The sequence below is a fragment of the Phocoena sinus genome, chromosome 4, assembly GCF_008692025.1.
Source record: "Phocoena sinus isolate mPhoSin1 chromosome 4, mPhoSin1.pri, whole genome shotgun sequence".
NCBI classification, from domain to species: Eukaryota; Metazoa; Chordata; class Mammalia; order Artiodactyla; family Phocoenidae; genus Phocoena; species Phocoena sinus.
In genome coordinates, this window is record NC_045766.1 from 131,925,031 (window position 1) to 131,939,043 (window position 14,013).

The 14,013-nt window shown below is 39.2% G+C and overlaps 1 protein-coding gene across 1 annotated transcript; it reads right to left on the reverse strand.

Annotated features, from left to right (window-relative positions):
* Positions 1-529: 529 nt before the first annotated feature.
* LOC116753584 (keratin-associated protein 8-1) lies at positions 530-1,063 on the reverse strand. Its single transcript, XM_032631473.1, has one exon. It carries the CDS (start codon positions 1,018-1,020, stop codon positions 829-831), a length of 192 nt encoding a protein of 63 aa, XP_032487364.1. The 5' UTR covers positions 1,021-1,063; the 3' UTR covers positions 530-828.
* Positions 1,064-14,013: the final 12,950 nt, after the last annotated feature.

Sequence of the window (14,013 nt, forward strand, 5' to 3'; positions counted from 1 at the left end):
AGATAAGGGATTTATCCTTCCCCTAAAAGACTCTCAGACTCCTAAAATACATCTCTAGCTATTCTAGATGCCCCAGAATCCTTAAGTAGGGGACATAGCATTTTATTCTACAATCCTTCGTCCCTGGAAGAGGGAACATAGCGGGTTTCCTTTGCACTAATATAGAAATAAGTGAAATCGGCCACCAATGTTCCGTTCTCTTGCAGAGGAGCAGAAGTGGTGAGACGGTACTGCAAGCAATTAATGGTGTGCCGTTGGCACCAGAATTGGAGGTAGCTATCACAGAGTTAAAGGAAGGTTAAGACAGGATTTTTTTTAATCATAAGCAAACCCTTCTTGCCTGCTTATCACAAAAGATCAAGGATTATTTGCTTTCTCACTGCTTCTAACACACACATGAGAAAAATAAATCCACTTCCCTCCCCACTCAATGTACCAAAAAATATGCCCACCAAATATACCCACCAAAAAAGGAATGTAGCCACCAAAAAAGGAAACTCCTCTCAGGTGAGAATATTATGATGGTTGAGACAAGTTTATTGAGAATTTGACAGACACTTCTGCAACTTGATGATGACAAACATCATGAGCATGGTGAAAAATTCAAAAGTAATACATGTTTGGGTATCAAGTTTCTGCAAATGTCCCCACTAACATCATCCAGGGAAGGCAGCTGGAGGCATCAAGTGGTTTTTCATTTTCTTCCCTTGAGACTCTGGTGCTAGGTCTGAAAAGCAGTGACTGGGAGGTTGATGAGCACATGAGGACCTGGAATTATGCCTCTCAGCCTTGGGAGAGAAGATTCCATGCCTCGGGTTTTTCAGAAAATCAGTAGAGAGAAAATGGCCAGAATCTTCTGTAGTTGAAAGCCCCACAGCCATCGTAGCCATAGCCAAAACCATAGCCCACTGGGGAGTGGGTACTGACGTAGCCACAGCCAACACTATACCCCAGGGGGTAGCTGTAACTGCCCCAGTAGCATCCTGGGAAGACAGTGCTGGAGAAGTTGTTATAGCTCATGGTGTCTGGAGTTGGGGGCTTAGATAGCAGTGGAATGCGTTTCCTCAGTGTGATGGATTCCCTACTCTCCATCCTTCTTTATATACCCTGGCTATGGGGCGTGGCGAAAAACACAAGGCTTCATTTTCATTGACACCTGTTTGCTTCACGAATAGCTCATTAGTTTGTTTTGCTTGCTTAAGACATCTTTACACTTGCTTAAGAAATTCTCATGTGATGGAACATAGGGGCAGGATTCCTTCAAACAAATTGTGTCCCTTCATTAAAATATGCATTGCAGAGACTTCAAAGCACTGGGTCTTGTAGGTCCTAGATACAAGCCTCTGTGAGCAGGCATTACAATACCAAGAAATTTTCTGAGGTTGTTAACTGTCATTCAGTCCTCTTGCTCTTTGAACATCCATACCACACAGTTGGAATTCAAAAAATATGTGTTGAATAAATTAATAAATGAAATAACAAATACATAGTAAGACCGCCTCAAAATGGAGGTATTTCTTAGTATTCACCTGAAATTTTTTGCAGTATGCAAGATAAATGCCAAAGAGTTCATTGGAAAGACTCCTTTTTTCCCCTCTATCTATAGCTACCCTGTTTACAAAACTGGATAAAATTTTAATTTTAATTATAGTACCTGCCTGGACTATATTTAACATCATATTTCTAAACCACTGCCTGAACTAATAATCTTGTAATTATAAAAAAAAAAAAAGTAGCTTGTGGATTGATCCTAGAAATAAATTGCCAAATATCATCTGTTGGTCTAATATGCTTTTCAAAGTATATGTTGAAAATAATAACAGGATAAAAACAGAAATATTAATGGGAAATTTTACCTTAAAATGTACACTTTTTTTTCCCATTAGATCTAATGAAACCAGATTATCTACCAAATGTGATGAACTTGTAAAGAGCCAGATGGACAATATTTAAATCAAAGTTATTTCACATCTAGAATGATCATGCACCCCAGGATTGGGAAAGAAAATCAGTCCTCTCTCTAAATGGAAATTTAGTCCTCAAATATGAATTAAAGGAGGAATAAGATTGATCAAACCCATCTTGGGTCATGCAAGACTTAAAAAATTATTCTCAGATACCTGCATTAATATTCCTCGGAATGGCACTTAAGAGAAAATTTACAGAAAATACAGCAAAAGAGGACATATGGCACGGAAATAAAAAGGCACAGAACTGCAAGGAATCATTCTTAGAAAGGCACAGAACAGATACGTATTACATACTAGCCCCCCAAATTTTACTTTAGACTTAAACCCTTTAAGTACACACAGACTAAGAGAAAAACTGGGCTTCAGGTAACTGAGTTGTGGGTTGGTTTTATTTGTGTGCGTTTTTTTTGTTGTGGTACGCGGGCCTCTCACTGTTGTGACCTCTCCCGTTGCGGAGCACAGGCTCCGACGCCCAGGCTCAGCGGCCATGGCTCACGGGCCCAGCCTCTCCGCGGCATGTGGGATCTTCCTGGACTGGGGCACGAACCCGTGTCCCCTGCATCGGCAGGCGGACTCTCAACCACTGCACCACCAGGGAAGCCCCAAAATTTTATTTTAGATTTCAGATGTAAATTTTCTTCCTGTTGCTAGCAGCTAAGACCTAAATTTCTGGAGGCATATAGAGGTCACAGGCTGACTCCAAGGACCAGGTGAGACACTTGGAAAAATACAAAACTGTGACAGTGTTTCAACCACTAATTGGTTCATTATAACAGAGGTATTTTTGAAAATACACCGTTCTTTTGCACCATCCTTGTTCATGAACAAAGCTGTATGGCCACCTAGGGTGATTCAACATTTAAAATTCAAACACTTCATGTGACTTATAGCTAAATAAGACCAGGGAATTACAATTAGCTTCACTCACAAAATATAAAGGCATTCAACAGCAGATCCTTCTCTAAAAATCATAGAATAATTTATGTCTTATTTCTGCCGTCATCACATTGCCCTGCTCCATAAAGGAAAAAACTGGTAATATTTGAAAAAAGAAAAATTGAACAAAAATAGCATCATACAATGGAAAGAAAAAAGATTGAGTTAATGTTAAAATTCAATTATGATGCTCTGTTTAAATAAGTTCCCCTCTCACTTGCCTACCCAATCAGACAATATGGTAGCTTTGCCCTATACCCAACTCTGGGCACAATACCCAACTCTGTATCTGAGTAGTAATGGTGAATAAAAATTAAAATATGTTGTCTTTTTAAAAACTTAAGCCGTATTTACAAAGAACATTCTGAATTTTCTCTAGAAATTCTGCAGAAAATCATAACACAAGAAAATTTTAGGGAAATACATGATTTATCAAGTTATTTAAAAACAAAATAGGTAGCTAGCTTAATCTTACACTGGGTCTATGAAATCTTTATTATGGTATAGGTTTATCTAGATGCAGGTGTTGTAGAGCCTGAAGTTTATACAATGTTGAGAAGCCTCTTGATGAAAAACGGTAAACATAAAAATATAAAACTCAGTACAAAAATAAACATTTGTTAAAATGATAAATCACAAATTTAAACACTAATAAAAGTCACAAATATTATAAAATTTTGAAAAAATGTTTTTACTACATAACTGCCTGACACGCTTCTATAATATTTTTTCCATAGACGAGCTTTGGGCTTCACCATTTCAAATTTTTTCCTCCACTACTCATTCTACACTGGATGCCATAGGGCTAATACATACTGAGATGTGACTTCTGGTCCTGCACATTCATGTCACAAATTCTGGGTGAATTGGTAGAGTAGATGGGAGAGAATTCCTGGAAGCCATCCCCATACATGGATGGCTAGAAATAGCCTAATTAGGCACAGAAGTAACTGCAAACCGCATAAATCTATCTCCCATATCCAAATTCAACTTCTCCTTAGCTAGATCCCAGAAAGGTCCGTGGTCTCTCTAATGCCTTCCAACTTGAGGGGAAGTGTGATTGTAGGGAACCCCAGGTGGAAAGCAGCAGCGGGCTAAACCAATTGCAGTTAAAATGTCTTACTTTTGTGAGTTTCTCAAAAAACTAGGGTCATGTGGCATGGAGGTTTGAAAAACAGAAAAATATGATATTCTCACATATGAAATGACATGGTATTGAACTAATCATTGCTGGGTATTTATTGGTTTAGATAAAGTTCATGAGCCTTTATCTTTTAATAACAATGTTAAGATGTTATTTAATAAATAATATGATTTCTTCTTTCATATTTCTTTTATTTCAAATAAAATGTGATGTGCATAAAGATAGGGAAAATTTGATTTTCTACAAAGGAACAAGAATATATTGTGTACAGATCATAGAAATATTCGATTCCAGTGTGCACAATAAAACAGTTCTTATCAGTTTCAGATATAAAGTTTCCAGCTTCAAGATATTATAATTCATTAAAAATGAAAGAGAAATTACAAGGGAATGTTTTAAATGAATTTTAGAATATACATCAGTGTTACTCTGTAATATAAAAAATTATATTTCATTCTTTTCATTTATTCTTACAAATATTTATTGAGCATCTCCTATATTCCAGACATGTTGTTAGGTGCTAGAAATCTAAAGACAAATTAGAAATGGTAATTAAATGGAAAATGATAAATAAATGAAAATGCGATGTTATATGTTCTACCCTGGAAGTCCACACTGCCCTCTTGTAGACTGCAGGGGGTGAAACAGAGAGTGGACAACTCTACGTGATGTAGGGGGTAATGTCCATGGAAAGCTTCATTATGAAAGGGATAGATATTTGAACTGGGTCTTGAAAATGGACATCAGTTAGGAAGATAGTGGATTTGGAGGATATTCCAGAAAGAAGTGTTTGAAGCAGTCTTAGCGGTGTTAAATAGTACAATGCCTTCCAAGAGACACTGATAATTTATTGGGGCCATAACCTTGCATGTGACAGAAGAATTAATGGAAGTTGGAGCTGGAGAGACAGTCAGGGGACGTATGAGACTGTGTGTTTTGTGGAGGAAAAGGGAGCCACTCGTACACTAAGCTAGGGTTGGCATAATCAGTTCTGCATTTTAGGGAGATCACTACTCTGACAGGGTGGAGGATGAATTAGAAGTGGGAAACCCTGGAGGTATGAAAACCAGGTTTAAAATTGTATCCTTTAGGGATTATTTTGGCTACAAGTAACCAAAAACACAAAAACAAAACGAGCTGAAAGTTGCTAAATGAAAAGAGTTTATTTTTCACAAATAATGGAAAATGAGAACGTAAGCAATTCCAGGTTGTTCCAGGGCTTGACAACGTCTGGGTTCAGAGGTGTGATTCTCTGTCTTCTCATGGCTGCAAAATCACTGCAGCAGGTCAATGCTTCAGATTCGTTCACATCAGCATCTAAAAATAGAGGAGTTACAAAAAAAAAAAAAGGGGGGGACTTCTCTCAAAGCTCCTTTTCATTGTGCAATGAGCAGGAATTCATTTCATATTTGTCTTCCAATGGATTTCTTTTATGTCCCATTGTCCAGAATTGAATCATATCCCAGGGTTGAACTACAAGGGAAGCTAGAAAAGTGTGTATTGGGCACTTTCTCACTGTATCATGTGAAACAGGCTCTGGCAACCTAGAAGAAGGAGGAGGAATAGTCACTGGATTGATAATCAGTTACACAAAAGCCACTTCACTAAGTGACAGTATTAGCAAGGGGATGAATTTAAGAATTGTTAGGGAGGTAGATTTAACAAGTGGGTTAACAACCATCTATCAGGATCATATCCCTACCAGGAATTCTGATGCAAGACATCCGTGGAAGACACTGGGAGAAGGAATACCAAAGGGCAGTGCTTCTCAATCAGTCTCCCATTATGGCATCAAAGTACATTACACATCTTTAGGATACAGTGGGATAATCTGACAAGACTCACTGGGAAGAGACAGCCATCCTGGGAGCTCTGGCACCCCAGGTCCTGTCCAGATCAGCTGGGGGATTAAGAGTAGCAACATTCTGGCACACCTGTAATTCAGTGCTGAAGTCCTCCAATTGGAAGGCTCTGTAAGATATTTGGGACAATTAGAGATAATAAAATAGCCAGTAGAGACAACATCTAATCATTGCTGCAAGAAGAAAATAAAGAAAATTTTCACGCTTCCAGAATGTAAAGTTGTCCCAAGGAGGATGCTTGCTTAGACCCTTGATATAAAATCCTCCTAATGCCTTCGGGTTACTATTATCTGGTAATCAGATACTGAGACCCTCAAAATATGACTTCCTTTCAGGTAATTTACTAACTTGCATACAAAATTTAATTATTGTTGTCTAGGGCCTCATATTCAGAAATTGCATCTGGTTTTTGGTATGAAATTAAGATTTACACCCACGCAGTGAGGTGATACTATCTGAATAATAAGAATCTCGACACTTAGGAGTCACCCTTGACACCCTCTCCCCTGCATTTGCAAATACAATCTGTCACAAAGTGCTGTCACTTTTACCTTCTAACACTCTCTTAGATCCATTAATTTCTATCAATGTCCACTTCACTACTCTATTTCTTATTGTTTCCTAATGCTACAAATTACCACAAACTTGGTGACTAAAAAAGACACAAATTTATTATCACAAGTTCCAAGAGTCAGAAGTCTGAAATTAAAGTGTCGGCATGGCCAGTTCCTTCTGAAAGCTCTGAGGGGAAAACCTGTTTTCTGGCCTTTTTCAGCTTCTGTAGGTGGCCTGCATTCTTTGGCCAGTGACCACTTCCTTTCATCACTCCAATCTCTCCCTTCTATCATCTCATCTCCTACTACTGACTCTGACCCTCCTGCCCACCTCTTATAAGAACCCTTGTGATTACATTGGGCCCACCTGGATAATCCAAAATACTCTCCCCATATGAAGATCTTTAACTTAATCACTTCTGCCAAGCCCCATTTACCATGTAAGGTAGCATTTTCATGGGTTGCAGAAATTCAGAGTGGACAACTTATTCAGCCTGGCACACTACCTACTTCAAGCTTTATGTACCGACACTGCTATGGTGATTGAAAAACTAATCAGGTTCACAGTTTCCCTCCTTACACACTGCTTCCCATTGCCAAAGTGTTTACAAAATGCAGATCTGGTTACAATGCGAACACACACACACACACACACACACACACACACACAAACATTAAAAATATTTCAGGACTTCCCTGGTGGTGCGGTGGTTAAGAATCCACCTGTCAACGCAGGGAACAAGGGTTCAATCCCTGGTCTGGGAAGATCCCATATGCTGTGGAGCAACCAAGCCTGCGAGCCACAACTACTGAGCCCGCACAACACAACTACGGAAGACCATGTGCCCTAGAGACTGCATGCCGCAACTACTGAGCCCACGCGCTGTAACTACTGAAGACCCCATGCTCTAGGGCCTGCGTGCCACAGTACTGAGCCTGAGTGCCGCAGCTGCTGAAGCTCACGTGCCTGGAGCCCATGCTCTACAACGAGAAGCCACCACAATGAGAAGCCCACGCACCACCACAAAGAGTAGCCCCTGCTCTCAGCAACTAGAGAAAAGCCTGCGCACAGCAACAAAGACCCAACACAGCCAAAAAATAATAATAATTTTTTAAAAAATTCAATAGCATACCATTGCTTTTTAGATTTTTTTTAAAATCTTTAATCTGACCTAAAAGCCCCCAACTCACTCTGATTAGACATCATTGACTATCTTAAATCTTAAATCTTCAATATATCAAGTGTCTTGCCACTTTCTGTTTGTTCTACATGGAATTATCTTCCCTCCTCTGTCCTCCTCAACTCCCATCCACCTTCAGATACTAGTTCAATCACTTCCCTTGGGAGGCCTTTCTGATGTCCCTGAGTAGCCAAAGTCCACCTACACTATCATAGTGGCCACCATCTCCTTCCTACTTGTAGTTCTTTAACCTTTATTTGTGTGATTAATACCTGCCTCAGCAACATGCTTGTTTCAAGGAGAGCAAAAATGACGTCTTTAATCAGCCCTGATTCCTCAGTGCCTAGCTCACTATTGGGCATGATGTAGGTTTTCAATGAATATCAGTTGAATAAATGAGTGAATGAATGAATATTCCAAGTCAAATTTGGCCACTGACTTGCTGTAAGAATGTATGCAAATCACTTGCCTGGGTCCCAAGTCTTTCACTGTTAACAGGAGGTAAGTTGAAACCCTGGGACTCACCACCTTAGCCATTGAATGATTCTAACATCAAAATTACTGATAAGCTAAGATTTCAATTCAACCCTCTCCCATTGGATTTGGTCAATTAAGCATGCAACTATATAGAGTACTTTTGTTCACTGTGTTACACACTCCTGCTAAGACACACTCATGAGTGCCCAGCTGCCATCACTTTAAAACACAAAATGCAGTGACAGAATTGCAGAAGAGAAATGTTGAAACCTCTACAAGACATTCCACCACAATAGTTTCAAAGTTTAGTCTGTGCAAGAATCTCCTTGGATACTTGTTTAATATGCATATTTCTGAGCTCTGTTCCTGTAGATTCTGATTGCCTGGGTCTGTGCTGGGGCCGAGGAATCTGCATTTTAAATAAGCAGCCCAAGTGATTCCAATAACATGCTTTGGAGGAATTCCCTGGCAGTCCAGTGGTTAGGACTCAGCGCTTTCACTTCCGTAGCCTGGGTTCGATAATTGTTCAGGGAACCAAGATCCCACAAGCCACATGGCACGGCCAAAAAATAAATAAATAAATAAAGTGCTTTGGTCACTCCTTGAGAAATTTGTACTATTCAATAGTTAGCCATCTGAAAATGTGTCCTCTTTAACAAAACACACAACTTAAAATGGGATGAGTGTAAAATGGTGAAGGAGAAAAAGGAGACACCTTCTTAGCCAGGATTAATAAGCAAAGTTGACGTAACTTATTATCATGGGTAACTTTGCTCCCCAGGGGACTTGGCAATGACTAGAGACAATTCCCCTTGTCATGACTGGTGAGATGCTGGTTTACCAGGGATGCTGTCAAACATTCTGCAATACACCAAACACTCCCCTCCCCCCAGCAACAAAAAATTATCCAGCCGAAATGTCAACAGAGCCAAAGTCAAAAACGCTGGTCTAAAGTCAAGATCACACGCAGTTAAATATGATTGCCATGCAACATACCCCAAAAGTGTCACATGACATGGGCCAGAACTTGCTGACCAAGACTTGGGACTAACTTGAGACACAATTTCAACGCCTTGCTAGCTCAGCACTTTTGGAGCTAAGCCACATTGTGAGGCTACTTAGTTAATTATCAGAGCAAGCAACTAATTAACGAAGCTTGCTATTTAATGTAGAACCCATGTGGTTTTCTTAAGAAATAATGTGACACCACAATGCCTGGATGCATAATAGGCCCACTGACTCTAGTCATAAACATTTCACATGTGTTTCAGAATCAATATGAAAAAGAAATTCCAAGGAAAGTACATTTTTTGCTGCAAGCTTTTAGTCACTAGTAGGATCTGAAGGTCCTTTTTAGCATCTACCCTCTACTCCTGCTGATGTAAAATGGAGGAGCTGAGGTCTACTACCTGTGACACAAAGAAAGAGTTAGAGCCAGAAACTGGAAATATGTATAAAATTAAAGCACAGAACCAACCAGCAAGCTGAGTTAGTGAAAAGGATCAAGTATGAGAAATTATGGTCTTTTGTGCTACCTTGTTGCTAAGACAGACTTGCTGATGAGTAGAAGCATGACATTTCAACTTGCTTGTTAGCTACCCTTTGGAAGGCCTGAGATGCTGTTCTTCTGATGACCTTGAAAATAGTGTTTCCTATCGCAGCCAAACAAAACATGATGGCAAGTTCAATCTACTAAAAGCATCATTTCTTCAAAGTCTTTGCTGACCAAAAACTAAATATAAAAACAAATAAATTTAAATTTAAAAAATTAGGACCTGTGTCCCAAAGATTTCTTTATCTTAAAATTTAAGGGGCTTCCCGGGTGGCGCAGTGGTTGAGAGTCTGCCTGCCGATGCGGTGGACACGGGTTCATGCCCCAGTCCAGGAGGATCCCACGTGCCGCTGAGTGGCTGGGCCCGTGAGCCATGGTCGCTGAGCCTGCGCATCCAGAGCCTGTGCTCCGCAACGGGAGAGGCCACAACAGTGAGAGGCCCGCGTACCACAAAAAAAAAAAAAAAAAAAAAAAAATTTAAGACTGTTCATTAGGAAAGTGTTGAAAATTCTGTCATTGCAACCAAGTGCATAGGACATAGAAGCTTCAAAATGGAAATAATGAGGCATAAAGCAGATTATTAAAGGGGAGGATGATTGGAAAGGGAAGAAAATGGAACAGAACACTGCAATGCAAATATCATTGTCAAAGATAATGTCAGGAGCCTCAGAGGCAAGTCAAGGAATTGAAAAGGAATTGGTGTCTGAGGAATAACGGTATTTTTAGAGACAGCCATAATCAACGTACTCAGAAGTCATAGAACATTCTAAGTGGTCTCTGCCTGGCAGGCCTTAGAAGCAAGAAATATTTCCATTTATCTAATAGAAAGCTCTCCTGCTATAATTTTAAGTGTTTTTTTTTTTCTATTCTCAATAGAAATGTAAAAACATGAACTAGTTTTTCTGTAAATAGCAATAAAAAATTGAACAAAAGTATAGGAAAATAATTTTTTATACTTTCCTTTTTTGCTGAAAATGTTAGCACCATTTCATCAACACTTTAAACATCAACAATGAGATATGTCTCCTTCTCTGCTTATTTTGGGATAAGAATCAACAGGACTTGGGCCAGTACTCAAATTATATGTGCACACAAATCACCTGAGGATCTTGTCAATGTGCAGAGTATAATTTGGAAGAGGAAGGCCTGAGATTGTGCAATTTGAACAAGCTCCCAGGTGATGCCCATATTTCTTGTCTGCAGACCATATTTTAAGTAACAAGGGAGTAGGCTTTTTCCTCTATGGCTTTAAACAATTATATTAATTCAACAAATAGTTTTCAAGTGTCTGGGATACAGCACTGGTGATGGAACATTGAATAAAGCATGGTGTTTGTCCTCAAAAACCTTACAGCATATAGGCTACTGTGAGGGAATCAGACCTGCCAATTAATGATGGTGAGAAAGATAAACAGCAGCCCTGAAAACACTAATGGTAAACCAGTGCGTTCCCTGATTCCCATGCACAGAATCTTCAGAACATCAAATCAGACAAGGTCACTCTGTGACAATGATGGAGAGAGACAAAAACAAGGCCACTCTGTAGCCGTACCAGAGAACAGATGAAAACAAGAACACTGTACAAACCACAAAAATGACTAAACCTCACCTTCAGTGCCTACTGCTTTTTTACCAATGACAACTTTAGTTTTGTTTCAGTTCCTCAGTAAAAGTTGTTAAAATACCCAATCATAGAAATTAGGTCTGTTTCCTGATGTTACCTCTGGGAAGTGGACTAATTGTCCCCCAAAGACATCGCCATTCTAATTCCAGAGCCTGTGAATATGTTATATTACATGGCAAAAGGGCTTTGAGGTTGCTAATCCACAAGCCTAGAGGTAGAGAGATTATTCTGGATTATTGGGGTGGGGCCAATGTAATCAAAAGGATCCTTAAAGTGAAAGAGGAAGGTAGGAGGGTCAGAGTCAGATCAGGGAGAGAGATTTGAAGATGCTATGCTACTGTCTTTGAAGGCGAAGGAAGGAGACACAAACCAAGGAAGTGGGGCAGCATCTTGAATCTGGAAAAGGCAAGGAAGTGAAATCGTCCACAATGAATACAGCCCTACCAATACCTTGACTTTTGAACTTCTGACCTCCAAAATTGTAAGAGTAAATTTGTGTTGTTTTAAACCACTAACTTTGTGGAAAGTTTTTACAGATGGTATCCAATCCAGAAGAGACCACTGCCTCCTTTAATCCTCTCCAAAATCAACTCCTTCAAGCCCAAATCCTAGAACAAGCCCCTCCTAACCCTCTTATTGAGACATCCTAGAGTTTCTCATATTGCATGATCTCCATCATCACAGTAAGTAATAAACCCAACTTTGTTTGACTACGATGTGTTCCAGGTGGTCTTGGTTGGTGGGCAGAGAGTAGTGTGAGCACTGCCATATTAAACAGAGGTGAAACTTTTCAGTCGGAACAAGGGAGGGCCCCTGAGGTAGAGGAAGGCCTTCTGAAAGCTCCACAGGAGTTCACTGGATGAAGAAGAGGGCAGAAGACAGCAAAGAACCATTGCAGGAGAAAGGGAAGCATGTTATAACGAAGTAGGAAATGAGACTAGAGAAATCAGTGTTCTTATAAGTCACTAATTGATCTTTATCCTGAAACTGATCTTTATCCTGAAATCAGTAAGTAACCACAAAATAACCAGAGTTTGTGAAAGAAAATCATGTTATTAGATTGGCATTTTAAGAGATGATTTCATCTGTGGTATGGAAGGTGGTTTGGAGATTACCTGGCAGACTGGATAGGCAGCAGGTGTATTAATCCAGGCAAGAAACGATAAGGGTATGAATGGAGGCAGAAATTAGGAGTGAAGATCTGCCACCATTTTGTAGAGATAGTGAGATAGGAAAACCTAAGGACCTGGTACCAAAGTAAAGAATGAAGCCCAATAATTGTTAAGATTACTTGGCAAGCTTATGAAATACTGGAGGACCTTCATAACCTCATTTAGGGTCAAATCAGTAAGCACATAATGAATGTTTTGCCTCTGTTATCAGTGGTAGAATAATGTGCTTGGAAGGAATCAGAAGACCTCAGCTTGATACCTTGGCTCAAGGCTCAGCTTTCCCAGTTGGTAAATATTTTCTCACTTGGGAAAATTACTTAATTTCCATCAAATTCCTAATGATACCTATTTCCCAAGACAATTGTCAGAATTAAATAAAATTATATGGATGTATTCTGTAAACTGTTAATCAATATGTACATTTAGGTACAGTTATTTATGGCATAAGAAGTGCATTAGGGACTTCCCTGGCGGTCCACTGGTTGGGACTTCACCTTCCAGTGCAGGGGGTGCGGATTCAATCCCTGGTTGGGGAGCTAAGATCCCACATGCCCTGCAGCCAAAAACCCAAATCATAGAGCAGAAACAATATTGTGACAAATTCAATAAAGACTTTAAAAATGGTCCACAAAAAAAAAAAAAAGTACATCAAGCAGGGGTATTTCTGGGAAAGGTTCTATAGCTTCAAATGTGCTGTATGGAGGGAGCGGGAATTCCCTGGCAGTCCAATGGTTAGGATTCAGCACTTTCACTGCCATGGCCCAGCTTCAACCCCTAGTCAGAGAACTAAGATCCCACATGCCATGTGGCCAAAAATATATATATATGATATTTTATATATATATATACATGATATATATATATAATTTATATGTATGACATATATTAAATATATATTAATATATAAAGTATATATTATATTATATATATGATTGTTATATATTGTATAATATATTAATATATAATATATATTAAATATATATCTCATCTATATGATAGAGTGGAGAGATGGATTTAGAGTCAGATCATCCTTGGCTAGCTATAGCTTGACATTTTCTTTACAAATGAATGATGCAGCCTCAAACAAATTAAACTTTTCGACACTGGTTTCCTCTTCAGTAATATAGTAGATAATGAAATCTGCCTCAAAAAACCTGTTATTGTTTTATTAAAATTATCTATTGTTGTATCTGTTACATAATTACTACAGGAGAAAAAGAGATAAGATTTTGTTGTACTTAATCCCTTCTTGTCCCTCATTAAGGTATTTATGTTAGGTTCAAGATGACAGGCAGACCAACCATACAGATTTTTTCCTTCCCCTTCCCTAGAACACATTAAATTATAGCAAAGGCTGGAAGCCAACAATGACAGAGAGAATTGTAGGGACAACATCAGTTGAAGGGAGATTAACTAAAGGTCTGGATGATGGAAAGGAGATGAAGGGAAAACAGAAAGAAGGAGAAACTATGAGAGGAGGGGACTACAAGCAACAGTAAGTTGATCTTCCCTTCAAATTCCCAGAGAGGACTGGGCTTCAG

Coding starts and splice junctions, on each gene's coding strand:
- LOC116753584 (XM_032631473.1), bottom strand. CDS start 1,020: ATGAGCTATAACAACTTCTCCAGCACTGTCTTCCCAGGATGCTACTGG.